The sequence below is a fragment of the Mustelus asterias genome, chromosome 1, assembly GCF_964213995.1.
Source record: "Mustelus asterias chromosome 1, sMusAst1.hap1.1, whole genome shotgun sequence".
In the NCBI taxonomy this organism is placed as follows: Eukaryota; Metazoa; Chordata; class Chondrichthyes; order Carcharhiniformes; family Triakidae; genus Mustelus; species Mustelus asterias.
The window spans coordinates 145,577,974-145,593,074 of NC_135801.1; the positions used below are offsets into that span (position 1 = coordinate 145,577,974).

Below are 15,101 nucleotides of genomic sequence, written 5' to 3' on the forward strand. Positions count from 1 at the left end.
TCGGGTACTCCTGGGAATAATTGAATCTGGCGGTAACAAAAGCATGGATAAGGAATTTAATAGTAGAAGGGCTGAAGGAGGAGTGGGGATGGTGATAATATTTAGGATCTGTCATTTGCTCAACACCCCTCAACAAGTGAAGAGCGAACAGAGTTAACATTGCAAGTCTGTAGGACTCTTCTTTGGAACTGAAGAAGAGTAGAATTGTGATGGATTATAAAGTTGGGAGAAAATGAAACAGAATTGAAGGTCAGGGATATGTGGGAACTAAGGAGAGATTGGCAAAGCTGTAATATACAAAAGACGATGGGAGTGTTATTGGTAGCATTAAAGATTAAAGGAGGTGCTGGGGGACGGCATGGTGGCACAATGATTAGCACTGCTGCCTCACAGCGCCAGGACCTGGGTTCGATTCCCAGCTTGGGTCACTGTCTGTGTGGAGTTTGCACATTCTCCCTGTGTCTGCGTGGGTTTCCTCTGGGTGCTCCAGTTTCCTCCCACAATCCAAAAGATGTGCTGGTTAGGTGGATTGGCCATGCTAAACTCTCCCTCCGTATACCCAAGCAGGTGCCGGAGTGTAGTGACTAGGGGTTTTTCGCAGTAACTTCATTGCAGTGTTAACGTAAGAATATTTGTGACAAATAAATAAACTTTACTTTGATATTGGCATAAAGGTAAAATAGTAGAACGTGTTAATGGGAGAATAAAGGTCAGTGTTCAGTGAAAGCAAAACTTAAGAACAAGTGACAGATGACCCAATGGGGTGGGGGAGGGCTGTGCCTTTGCATTGGGACAAAAACGATTTAAAAGGGGGGGGTCAAGATGGAGAGGAAAGTTCCCAGTCTGAAGTTGTTGAACTCAATATTGAGTCACGAAGGCTGGAACGTACCTAATCAGAAGATGTGTTGCTGTTCCTCCAGTTTGCATTGGGCTTCATTGGAACATTGCAGCAGGCCAAAGATGCACATGTGGGCATGAGAGCAAGATGCTGAGTTGAAAGGCGAACAACAGGAAGGTTTGGAGCCTGCTTGTGGACTGAGTGAAGGTGTTCCGCAAAGTGGTGACCTATTCTTTTTCCAGTGTAGAGGAGACCACTTTAGGAGCATTAGACCAAATTGAAGAAGGTGCAAGTGAGGTCCATGGACAGTGAGGAGGGAGGAGGATAATGGGCAGGTGTTGCCCCTTCTGCGATTGCAAGGAAAGGTGCCATGGGAAGGACTCTATCATGGTTCAGGGAAGGAGGGGAAGGGATGAGGGCAGAGGTGTGGGTGATTGGTCGGACACGGTTGAGTGCCTTTTCAACCTTTCAAAGACAGATATGTCAGAAGCACTGTTTTTGAAGGTAGCATCATCGAATCAGATGTGACAGAAGTGAAGAAACTGGGAGAATGGGATGGTGCCTTTACAGGAAGGAGAAGTGTGAGGATCTGTAGTCGAGGTAACTGTGGGAATTGGTGGGTTTGTAATGGGGCGGCACGGTAGCACAGTGGTTAGCACTGCTGCTTCACAGCTCCAGGGTCCCGGGTTCGATTCCCGGCTCGGGTCACTGTCTGTGTGGAGTTTGCACATTCTCCTCGTGTCTGCGTGGGTTTCCTCCGGGTGCTCCGGTTTCCTCCCACAGTCCAAAGATGTGCGGGTTAGGTTGATTGGCCAGGTTAAAAATTGCCCCTTAGAGTCCTGGGATGTGTAGGTTAGAGGGATTAGCGGGTAAATATGTGGGGGTAGGGCCTGGGTGGGATTGTGGTCGGTGCAGACTCGATGGGCCGAATGGCCTCCTTCTGCACTGTAGGGTTTCTATGATTTCTATGATTTCTATGAATATTGGTGGTCAGTCCACCACTGGAATTGGAGACAGAGAGGACAAAGAAGGAAAGTGAAGTTTCGGAAAAGGTGAGAGGGGGTGGAAATTGAAAGCAAGATCAATAATTGTTTTCCAGGTCCAGACAAGAGCATATAGTGGCACTGATACAGTCATCAGTGTAACTGAAAAAGAGGTGTTGCAGGGGTTCGGAATAGAACTGGAACAAGGAATGTTCTACATACCCAACAAATAGACAGACATAACTCTTCAGCTCTGAAGAAGAGTCATACAGACTCAAAATGTTAACTCTCTTTCTTCCTTCATAGATGCTGCCAGATCTGCTGAGTTTATTTCAGTTTGATTTCAGATTTCCGCCATCGGCAGCATTTCATTTTTATTTACCCCCTCAACAGGTTGTCATTACAGTGTACAAACCCATTCACTGTTTCTCTTTATATTAAAATACCGACATTTACTTGCATCGGCCACCTGTCTGCCCATCTCCCCAAGTGCTGGCTTCTTAAAGTTTTGTTTTACAGGCATTCTTGCTCCTTATCAAATCCATAATTACTACTAATTAGTCCCTCCCCACCACACCCCTCCTCCCCCTCCCCTTCCCCACCACCCCTGGCAAAATATCTGTCTCTTTATTCCCCATGTGACAGGTCTAATTGTTTTTTCCCTAAATGCAGCCAATATAAGTCAAGTAACAATATCCTTATCCCTGCTGCTCGCTTTTTTAAAAAATATTGAAACGCACTCAGGCATTTGACTAAGGGTTCATTAATGAAAAAGCTTTAAGCTTGCCGGGTAAATGGAGAAAGGCTATTCCAGTCACATTTAAGTCTGCAGCCGGGGAATGGATGGAGGCTGCGCTGGTGCAGTGTGCATGTGGAGTGTGGGGGTATCACAGAGCAACGCGACGTATCACCAACGCAACCACCTACCATTTCTGCATTGCAGAATTTTCTTTTTGACTCCGTCCATTTTTATTTCACATATAAAGCACAATAGGTTGTCAATATAATCGACTTACTTTCCTCTCTCTTTCTTTTGCTGTAATTCTCCCTCTCTCGTTAAAGGTAAACGCAAAGATATGATGGGCCTGCTTTCGTTTTACTGTTGAGGTGTTTGCACTATGAGGATTTGCAGGATGGTTCGCATGGCGAGTGTGCTGGGCTTGGTGATGCTAAGCGTCGCTCTGCTTATTCTATCATTGATCAGCTATGTTTCACTCAAAAAGGACAACCTCTTCGCCACTCCGAGATACCTAGGCTCAGCCGGCCCGAGGCTCTATATGTTACACAGTGGATTTCGGTAAGTAAATAATTTTTTTAAAATTTAAATTCCAAAATCAACAGAATCTGTGCAACAAGGGAAAAAAATAGACGTGTTGTCAGTTTGCAGCCCCCTTCCCCCCACATTGTTTCCCAATTGATTAGCTATTGGTTCTAGACTTCAAATCCAAAATCTATCCCCCCCCCTCACCCCCTTCGGTATTATTTCTAGTAATAATCGTATTGTCCGAAAGAGGCACGCAGCTCCCTGCAACCTGGCAGGCGTACAAGCATCTTTCTGTGTGTGTGTTGATCCTGACATGTTCGTCTCTCCTTCCTCCCCCCCCCCCCCCCACCCCCTCCCAACTAATTCCCCTCTCACCCACCCCTCTCTTCAGGTACCACGATTAAATCGGCATGTTTTAGATCTATACCCCGCCTATCACGTCGTTTCATGGAAAATAACAAGGTTTAGGGGGGGAGGGGATGGGGGGGGGGGTGGTGTCACTCTACCAGATGTTTGCGGCATTCATGGATTGTAGCCCATTGCAGAATGATGTGCAGCTGTCTGTCGCTTTGTTATCCGCACAGTGGCCCTTGCTGGGCCTGGAGCTGAAGCTCCACGGGGTGGAGGGGAGCGTTGGGGGTCCCTCCCTACCTCCCTTCCCGGGGGAGGGGGGGGTTCCTCTGGGGGACAGATTATTTCCCACAGCACCGTCATCCCGAATTTAAGAGAGGGCTAAATGCTTCATTCGGAAGTGTTGCTGTATGACTGTGTGCGTGTGTGTGTGTGTGTACATATATGTGTGTGTGTATATGTATATATAAATAAAACAAAATTACAGTTGTCTAGGTTCCATTGTGATGACCAATATGCTCAATGTTCTATCTGTAAAACAAGTAACATCTACGCTGTGCAAAAGGCTGCAGGGTTGCTGGTATTGGCAGGCAGGACCCGCACAATTTCTGCACAACTGACTTGAACATTCACATTTACAGACGAAATGCAGAGCTTGATGGGGGGAGCGTCACGAACAAGTAAGCATATTCCTTCACAAAATACAAGGGATCTGATTTAGTGCCTTATTTTTTTGTGAGGCCCTTCCAAGGGTGTAATTAATTGCCTCGCCCAGGCACAATTCTAATATTACCTATTCTATGCCTTTCTTAAGACCTGTTATCAAAATTCAAGTTGAAAAAAATTACTGATAGCACAACATTCTTCATCTTACATGGATATCAAAGGATATGTGTTTTAAATATTCCTGTAAGTAATTCGGGGTTTTGGAGTGGGGGGGGAGGGGGGGCGGGGACGGTTGGACGGGGTGGTGGGGGGATGGTTCTTACAGTTTCTGGAATTGAGATGCGACTTTTCAAACGAGCTATGATTGTTTCTCCAATCTTGTATGCCCCATGGTGCTGATCGACAGTGAAGGTTCCTTTACACAGACAGCAACTTACATTTGTATAGTGCCTTTAACGTGGTTAAAATATCTCAAGGTGTTTCACAAGGAAGTAATCAGACACAAAATGACATGGAAACACTAGAATGGGCATCTCAAAGCTTGGTCAGGGAGGTAGGATTTAAGAAGAGTCTTCAAGGGGAAGAGGTATAGGGGAGGGGTTCAGAGCTTGGGGCCTATTGGCTGAAGGCATAGCAGCCAATAGAGGGGGAAGGAAACCAGCATGCACAATGGGTCAGAATTATGACAATAAACCTTACTGCAATCTCAGTAAAAGAGAGAAGATTCGACTACAGATAAATATTTTAACAAAGCCAGTAGAACAATCCAGTGTAAAATCAAGCAAATTTAAAATTAACAACTCGATTAGCAGAACAGGTGATGAGTTCTATTGGTCAAAAATAGAAATGCAGTCGATGATATTAAATCCATTTTTACTGAGCTAGCTAAATTAATGGAACTAGTTTGAGCACCATGCATTTCAAAGGCCCTTCATAAAGAAGACTTGTATCTATATAACATGTTCTACAATCTCAGGACATCTCAAAGTGTTGACAGCCAATGAACCACTGAACTTTTGTAACGTAGTCACTGTTGTAATGCACGAAAAATGGATTCATGACTCAACATATTGACACTGTTTCATATTCACCTATTGTTAATTTGGTACTCCTCCACCTTCCAACACCTTCCATCCTTTTGCCCTTTTCTAACATTCGGAGAATGGGACTGCAATGGTCAGATCAGATTTGATTTTTTTAAAGTTTATTTATTAGCGTCACAAGTAGGTTTACATTCTCACTGCAATGAAGTTACTGTGAAAATCCCCTAGTCGCCACACTCCGGTGCCTGTTCGGGTATACTGAGGGAGAATTTAGCATGGCCAATGCACCTCACCAGCACGTCTTTCAGACCGTGGGAGGAAACCAGAGCACCCGGAGGAAACCCACGCAGATACAGGGAGAACATGCAGACTCCACACAGTGACCCAAGCTGGGAATCAAACGCCAATCCCTGATGCTGTGAGGCAGCAGTGCTAACCACTGTGCCACCCTGCTGCCCATAGCAGATTTATGACCATCTAATTCTGAAACTTATTTAGTTGTAACCATTCTTTGACATTCCTATTCTTCCTGGTGTATTCTCTTTATTTATTCTACACCTGCACAGCTCCCACAAAGGGATTACATCAGGAAAAATAGGAAGGTGTTGGGTAGAGAAGTACCAATATAGCAATAGGTGAATAAGAAACAGCCTGGAATTAGAAGAAGTGTACCTAATTGATAAATCCCCTGGGTCCATCCTGACTGTGTTGCAAATTATGTACACAGTGGAACTCTGGAAGATATCATTTATTTAGACTTCAGAAAGCCAACTAAACCACAAGAAGGAGCAAATAAAACTGAAAATCATGAGAGTACTTAGAACTAGGTTAAAATTTGAGTAAGAAGTATGGAAATGAAAACAGTAATCAGAGGATAGGAATCAGAATACAAGAAGGTTCTAAAGAAGAGGAGGCTAATGATCAATGATTCAATAGAAAAACAATTAAAATAAAATCTATTACGATATGATACTTATCTGGCTGGTGAAAATCCATGTCTGCTAATGCTATATGTATATATATAAATATATATATGTACTACGTAGAGACCATATATGCAACCGGTGAGTACAATTTTGCTGAGTGTGATCAGATGGATTAGGTGCAAAGGGGAATAACAAGATTGACCATAAGTATCAACTGAAAGATTAAAGACATGCAGGTTCTATAGTGAAGAAGGAAAAAATGTGAAGGGGTAAACTTCACTGAGTTTGAAAAAATAATACATGATGTCAAACATTCCAAGTGAGATGACTTGGATTAAAATTGGTGTATTAAATCATATTTATATTCTTAAAAGTTGAAATGCTTGGAATAATCCAGTTTACTGGCAGAGTCAAAGATGCTGGGAGCTTTCAGAATGCAAATGGAAACAAAAGTGAGTAACACCAGAAAAGAGAGCTTGGCTCTTCGGAGCGACCTGTTCCTTCCTTGGCTTTCTTCGCGTTCGTGGGACGGGTATTTAATTCTGAAAAGCTGGGGAGAGCTTCTCGGGATTAAACAAAAGCAAATTGGATAATGGAACCTGTAGAGTACATCCACTCTCCAAGAAAAGGCATTATTGCATGGAAAAATCAGTGGCGGGAAATGTACAAGGAATATCTCCCAGAGGGACAGAGTTGAAAGTTACTGACAGAAAGAATTAAACTGCTAAAATAGTAATTTGCCTGTCTAGGGGTAAATTTTAAAATATTAAGAATAATTTATTGGGGTACAGAAAATGATTTCGAGTACTTGAGGCCTCTGAATGAAGTAATTTGTAGGATTTTCAGCCAGAACTTGGCTCTGATAAGTAAGTTTAGGTGTTTGCTTGGATAGTTGCACAGGGATGGCAACTGGGGTCATGCTTTTCTCAACAAGTTAGTATAAATGATCAAGTCGGTGAAAGGTTGACAGCGAATTTGGCTCTTTTGTCAACTGAGCGGTGTAAATTCACGAGTAGTATCGATAAACTGACAGGGCAATATTCTAAACCGTGGTGGTGATTTTCCCTGCAGGTCACAGTTTTCTTTGAAGTTTCTGGATCCTTCTTTTGTGCCAGTTGGAAGTGGCCTTAACGACAATGTTCATGGCAAACCTGCGAAGTGGACTTTCAACACAACATCTTATTTAAAACAAAGGCAAGCCACTCTGAAAAGTGTAAAGTTCCAAAGAACTAGACCGGAAAGATTATCATTACTTTCTCTTTATTTCATACTTTCAGAAGTTGCAGAGTTTCTTTTATGTCTGAAATGTACAGACTCCCTGCTCTCCCCCTCTCCCCATCCAATAATGTTCAGATAAAATCAAAAAACTGATACAATTTTCATTATGGCGGAGGTGGGTGCCCTCCATTATGGAGGAGATGGGTGGATTGACAACATAGAGGCTCAGGCCTCATGGGGACATGGGTTCAAACCCCAACACCAAACAATTAACAAATCTGGAATTGAAAGATAATCTCAGTAATGATGACCATAAGACCATCATCAAATGTCCTGAAACCCCATCTGCTTCACGAATGTTCCTTTAGCAAAGGAAATCTGTGGCCCTTAGCTGATCTGGCCTACATGTGACTCCAGATGAATGTGATTGACTCTTTACTGCCAAGCCATTAAGCCCAAGGGGCAATTGGGGATGGGCAACAAATGGCGACTTTGCCAGCGACATGTCCCAGGAAAGAATTTTTAAAATGTTATGTAGAACTATTTCGAGTCACTATTAGAGATAAGACCGACCAGGGGGGTGAATGAGATGTTTCACTTTACTATCAGTAATAGGCATATTTCAAAGTTACAGCTTCTCAACAAGAAAGATTTTAATAATTAATGTGTGTGTGTGTGGGTGTGTGGGGGGGTGGAGGGGAGGGTGATAGATAAGTTTGCAGATAACATGAAGATTGACAGGTGGTTGATAGGGTGAGGAAGAAAGTCTCAGGTTGAAGGAAGATATAGATGGGTTGGTCAGATGGGCAGATCAGTAGCAGATAGGATTTAATCCTGAAATCCTTCTCAAAGGGCCTTTTTGTTTCCAAGTTTTTTTTTCTACAGTTTAAACTTACTGAGGAATGTGTTTTTCCCCTGCAGTCCTAGAAGTGTGCATTCTGAATTCAAACCCATTGCCGAGAATGAACTGAAGTAACTCGTTCTTTTATCTTTTTTTTGTTTTAGGAAAGACATCAGTCGTTATGTCGACATTTATAAAAATTTTACCTTGGTTAAGAAAAGTGTGCGAGTTGGACAGTTGCTGCACTATGACTATTCCAACCACAAATACGTGTTTTCAGTCAGCAATAGTTTCCGATCATTACTCCCCGATGTGCCCCCTATCTTGAAGATGCACTACAACACTTGTGCAGTGGTGGGGAACAGTGGGATCCTCATCGGCAGCCATTGCGGAGCTGACATCGATAAGTCCGATTTCGTGTTCCGCTGCAATTTCGCGCCAACTGAATCTTTCGAGAAAGACGTTGGCAGAAAGACCAACCTCACGACCTTCAACCCGAGCATCCTCGAGAAGTACTACAACAATCTATTAACAATCCAAGATCGAAACAAGTTTTTCCTGAATCTTAAAAAGCTGGATGGAGCCATCCTTTGGATCCCCGCTTTTTTCTTCCACACGTCCGCTCCGGTGACAAGAACGTTGGTAGATTTTTTTATAGAGTACAGAGCCCAACTGAAGGTTCAGTTGGCCTGGCCTGGGAATATAATGCAACATATCAATAAGTAAGTATGGTTTAAGGGGAATTTATACGAAGATTCAAATTGAAAGTGGGCAGCACTTTTGACATTACAGGGGGTGGCACAGTGGTTAGCACTGCTGCCTCACAGCACCAGGGACCTGGCTCCGATTCCCGGCTTGGGTCACTGCCTGTGCAGAGCTTGCACGTTCTCCCCGTGTCTGTGTGGCTTTCCACCCACAGTCCGAAAGACATGCGGGTTAGGTGCATTGGCCATGCTAAATTCCCCCTCAGTGTACCCGAACAGGCGCCAGTGTGGCGACCAGGGGAATTTCACAGTAACTTCATTGCAATGTTAATGTAAGCTTACTTATCATAGAAATCATAGAAACCCTACAGTGCAGAAGGAGGCCATTTGGCCCATCGAGTCTGCACCGACCACAATCCCACCCAGGCCCTACCCCCACATATTTTACCCACTAATCCCCCTAACCTATGCATCCCAGGACTCTAAGGGGCAATTTTTTTAACCTGGCCAATCAACCTAACCCGCACATCTTTGGACTGTGGGAGGAAACCGGAGCACCCGGAGGAAACCCACGCAGACACGAGGAGAATGTGCAAACTCCGCACAGACAGTGACCCAAGCCAGGAATCGAACCTGGGACCCTGGAGCTGTGAAGCAGCAGTGCTAACCACTGTGCTACCGTGCCGCCCATTTTTACTTGAATAAATAAACTTTACTTTAGTTCTATAGATATTCTAAGGATAGTTCATGCTATTAATTCCAGTTATAATCTTTGATAACACAAATGCTGGTGTCACTGTTTCTCATTTTAACCTGTTGATGTTTTCTCTTTGTTTGCCCCCAATCTTAGAGTAGTCCAACAGTACAGAAGAGGCCCTTCAACCCATCAAGTCTGCACTGACAAAACTACACTAAATCTACACTAATTACATTTTCCAGCACTTGGCCCATAGTCTTGAATGTTATGATATTTCAAGTGCTCACCCACATATTTGTTAAAGTTTGTGAGGTTTCCCGCCTCTACTACCCTCCCAGGCTGTGCATTCCAGACTCCCACCACCCCCTGGGTGAAAATACATCGCCAAATCCCCTCTGAACCTCCTGTCCCTCACCTTAAAATAATGTCCCCTCGTTATTGACCTTTTAGCTAAGGGGAGCAGCTGCTTCCTATCCACCCTGCCCTAACCCCTCATAATCTTATACACCTCAATCAGGTCTCCCCTCAGCCTGCTCTACTCTAAAAAAAAACAACGCAAGCTTATCCAGTCTCTCTTCATAGAAATCATAGAAATCCTACAGTACAGAAAGAGGCCATTCAGCCCATCGAGTCTGCACCGACCACAATCCCACCCAGGCCCTACCCCCATATATTTTACCCACTAATCCCTCTAATCTACGCATCCCAGGACACTAAGGGGCAATTTTTTAGCATGGCCAATCAACCTAACCCGCACATCTTTGGACTGTGGGAGGAAACCGAAGCACCCGGAGGAAACCCACGCAGACACGGGGAGAATGTGCAAACTCCGCACAGACAGTGACCCAAGCCGGGAATCGAACCCAGGTCCCTGGAGCTGTGAAGCAGCAGTGCTAACCACTGTGCTACCGTGCCTTTATAGCTCAAAAGCTCTATCCAAGGCAACATCCTGGTGAATCTCCTCTTCCTCTCCAGTGCAGTCACATCCTTCCTATAGTGAGGTGACCAGGACTGCCCAAAGTCCTCCAGCTGTGGTCTAACCAAAGTTTTGTACAGCTCCAACATAACCTCCCTGCACTAATAACCTATGCCACAACTAATAAAGACAAGGGCGGCATGGTGGCACAGTGGTTAGCCTCACACGCCAGGTTCGATTCCTGGCTTGGGTCAGTGTCTGTGTGGAGTTTGCACATTCTCCCCGTGTCTGCGTGGGTTTCCTTTGGGTGCTCCGGTTTCCTCCCACAGTCCAAAAGAAATGCAGGTTAGGTTGATTGGCCATGCTAAATTGACCTTAGTCTCGGGGGGATTAGCAGGGTAAACATGTGAGGTTACGGGGATGAGTTGGGATTGTTGTTGGTGAGGCTCGATGGGCCAAATGACCTCCTTCTGTACTGTAGGGATTCTGTGAAATAATCTATGAAGTGTCCTGTATGCCTTCTTAACTATCCTATTAACCTATCCTGCTACCTTCAGGAATCGATGGGCAAGCATTCTGTTTCTATGAGCTTCCTTGTATCCTGCCATTCATTAAGTACTCTGCTGTCTTGTTATTCCTTCCAAAGTGAATCACCTCACACTTTTCATGGTTAAATTCTATCTGCCAATGCTCTACCTATCTGATCAACCCGTCTATATCTTCCTGCAACCTAAGACCTTTTTGCTCATCATTAACCATGCTGCCAATCTTCATGTTATCTGCAAACTTACCTACCAACCCTCCCCCCCGCCCCTCCCACATACACACATGTTCTCATCTATATTGTTTATGTATATTATATATATGTGTGTGTGTGCTTGTGGGTGTGTGTGTATCATGAACAATAAGGGATCTAGCACTGATCCCTATGGTACACCACTGGACACCGGCCTCTAGTCACACAAACAGTCTTCGACCACCATCCTCTGTTTGCTATCATTCAGCCAGTTTTGGATCTAATTTGCTGAGTTACCTTGGATCCCACTGCTTCAACCTTCTCAATCAATCTCCCATGTGGGGCTTTGTCAAAGACTTTGCTGAAATTCATACAAACCACATTAACTGCACTGCCCTCATCTGCATACCTGATCACCTCTTCAGTCAAATTTGTTAGGCATGACCTCCCTCTGACAAAGCCAGGCTGACTATCCCTGATCAAACTTTGCATCTCCAAATAAAGATTAATTCTGTCTTTTGGAATTTTTTACAATAGTTTCCCTACCCCTGATGTGAGACTCACTGGTCTGTAACTCCCTGGTTTATCTCTACTACCGTTCTTGAAAAGTGGAACCACTTTAGCTCTCCCCCAATGCTCTGGCATCTCCCCTGCCGCCAGAGAGGAATTTAAAAAATGGGTCAGAGCTCTTGTTCCTTGGGTTTGGTTCTGTACTTACTTCAACCATATTAATTGGTTACATTCTCCAAAAAACTGTTCAAAACCTTGCTTTCAAATGTATCACTCATCCCATATCGACCAGAAGTCCAGAAACAAAGCTGCTGTGGTAACTTTTTATTCGCCTGACTGTTTACCACGAGAAGTGACATTTGTATCATAGTGAACACCATTTTAAAAAATCATGTTAAAGCTAAAAATAATCACAGGCGTGGGCATTAAAAAGCATTTTATCCGCTAATCGCTCAAATATTTCTCCACATGTTCCAATGCGGGCAGAGCTCAGATCGACCCGCTCTCAGAGCCTGCACAGAACGATCCCCCAACTCCAATTCCTGGGCGCTGCTCGTCACGCGAGCCTCTTTTCTAGACCCCATCGTGGACCATCCATGACATTCTCCCCGCCCTCTTGCTGTATCCAAATACCCTGAGCATCTAATAAGGCCCTGGCACCCTTCCCTCCCCTGGACTCACTGACCTCCAAGTTCCACCACCCGGGAAATTCTACTTTGTTACCTGGTCGCAAGTTAAGCTACTGCCCAATCCACAATCCAGAGAATACATATAACCGTCCCCAACCACCCCCCCCCCCCCGCCCCCACCATCCCCCACCATTCTCTTAGAATGCGGTACAATTCTGAATATTGGACTCATGAACTATTAAGTGTTTATTTAACCAAGGTAGGACAGGCAAATCATTCACCTGCTAGAAATTTGTACAATCATTTGCAATGCTGGATTCAGAATAATGTGTTGAATGTTTATGCAGTCATACCCATGGCGTCCCCCCTACCACCTCCCCCCCCCCCCCCCTCCCTTTAGTCATGTAACCCTTGTCTTAAACGCAGGTCCCAGACTTTTCCACACCTTCTCAAACCATGGCTACATCAACCACACTACGGCACAGGAAACCGAGATGGTTTACACTCGGAGAGAGAGGGGGAAGTGAGAATGTTATCAAAGGTTTGAAGTCCTAATCTATCTTCCGGTGATAAGGGATTTTGTGAGTGCCGGATATTAAGAAAGAGAAATAATTCGTATAGAGAACCCACACAGAGCGTTACACTGGGAATATAAGAATGTAAAAGAGGCAGTGTGGGAACAACGGTGGAAAACAGTGGACGCGGGGGTACACGAAGGGAAAGTGATAGAAAGACGTAAAGGGAAGGAGTAGAAGATACATTAACGTACAAAGCCTGGGGGGTGGGGGGTGAGGAAGGAGGGGGGGGGTCAGAAACGATTCAGAAAGCGAGAACTGTTTTTCATGAAAAATAAATCCACTGTACATTCCTTCCGTTCTAGTTGAAAATTTGTTTTGTGAACTTTTCTGTTGCTTTATCGTTAAACAGATATTGGAAAACCAAACAACTGGCGCCAAAGCGGCTAAGTACGGGCATCCTGATGTACACGCTGGCTTCTGCCATTTGCGAGGAGATTCACCTGTACGGATTTTGGCCTTTCGCCTGGGATCCCAACACAGGAAAGGAACTGCCATATCACTACTATGACAAAAAGGGGACCAAATTCACTACCAAATGGCAGGAGTCCCACCAGCTTCCCGCAGAATTCAAGCTGCTGTTCAAACTACACAACGACGGCTTGACCAAGCTGACTCTTTCACATTGTGCCTCTTAATGGGATGCTTTTTTCGAAGTGCCAAGTCCTTCCTTTGTTTCCATTTTTGTTCGGTTTATGTTTCAAAGTGCATTTTGTGCCCAACGCTTCGTGGAACACAACTCCCAAGCAATTCCAAATCCTGTGCCACTGAGCTGTTCATGAGTTTTCGTGTAATGTGGTAGTAAACATTTATTTTATATTGGGAAGTAGCCGGAAACGAAAGCTTGGACCTTGACGCTTGGGCCATTCCTCTTTTTAAAAAAGTAGCCGAATCAACGTATTGGACCCACATGAACCTGTTTGTAGATATCAACTTACAACCAGAAATTGGTGTATTGGGTGAGAGAAAATGGCCAGGCTCTGTCAATTTATTGGCGGCAAAGTCGGCCTTGGGTTATTTTCAAAATCGGGATGTGGCACCTAGTCAAATTATGGATACGTAATCAATGTTGGCCTTGCTAGCGACACCCATGTCCCGCCAATAAATTATTCAAATGAAATAACCCTCCTCTCGAAACCCGCTCAGGTTGTTTTAGAGAATGCAGTGGGAAAAAATAATAAAACGGGCCGAAAATATATCGCAGTGATATTTGCCCAGACACTTTTATTATCTGATCTTTGGCCATGCTAAATTCTCCCTCGGTGTACCCGAACAGGCGCCGGAGTGTGGCGACTAGGGGATTTTCACAGTAACTTCATTGCAGTGTTAATGTAAGCCTACTTGTGACTAATAAATAAACTTTTTTTGCCTGTGTCAATGGTGCCAAGATAATAAAGCCACACCGTCTGCATTTCCAATGCGCTCCTTACTTCAGATCCTGCTATCTTATTTCGTTTTAAGTTTGAGGTCAATTTCTTTAAAAAAATTGTTTAGCCCGAAGCAGCTAGCGAGCTCCACATATCCGGGCTGTTCTAAAAGAGCCAATGGCCCGTAAAATAATTAATATCCCCAATAACAACGGTCCACGCAGAAAAAGAGTCTCAGCAAAACTCTTCTTATGGAGTTCAGTGGGACCCTGGAATGAAACGGTCCAGTATAGGAGAATGCAAGAGGGTTGCAAATTAATTGTTTATTTAAACATGTCCATAAATGGAAAGCATTTGGTAACTCTCCAGTCCTGTTTATATAGAATATCTTATATGGTTGTCAAAGTGGACACGCAAGTCTTTTGTATGTATGTGGCACTCATTTTCTATCATCCAATGAACGGTAAATGTACTACTTTTGTACCGGTACTTAAAAAAAACAGACGTTTAATTTCCTTCACAGCTTTAAAAGAGACAAATGAATATTGGAGTTATACTGAATACGTTTTTATTTGCTGGTTTAGCAACTACAAAGTTGTTATTCATATATGTATATCCTGCCGCCGTGTTAAAGCAGGGCTTTCAAGGAGGTAATCGTGAATCTATGTTGTATTGCGAAATTGAAGAATTTTATTGATTCTTGTCTGTAAATATTTTTCTCATGCCTGCTATTGTTCATCCATATTAAATTACTTATTAAATTCTGTGAGAATTCTGTTTCCATGGCGTGACCAGTTGTTGATGACAGCATATGACAGACATTTTAGTCAATGCTGA

The 15,101-nt window shown here is 43.9% G+C and overlaps 1 protein-coding gene across 1 annotated transcript; it reads left to right on the plus strand.

The window, feature by feature from the left end:
- The first annotated feature begins 2,939 nt into the window (after nucleotides 1–2,939).
- Nucleotides 2,940–13,535, plus strand: st8sia3 (ST8 alpha-N-acetyl-neuraminide alpha-2,8-sialyltransferase 3). The gene is made up of 4 exons (XM_078224579.1): nucleotides 2,940–3,118; nucleotides 7,143–7,265; nucleotides 8,295–8,852; nucleotides 13,250–13,535. Exons 1-4 carry the CDS (start codon nucleotides 2,940–2,942, stop codon nucleotides 13,533–13,535), a joined length of 1,146 nt encoding a protein of 381 aa, XP_078080705.1.
- The last annotated feature ends 1,566 nt before the right edge of the window (nucleotides 13,536–15,101 follow it).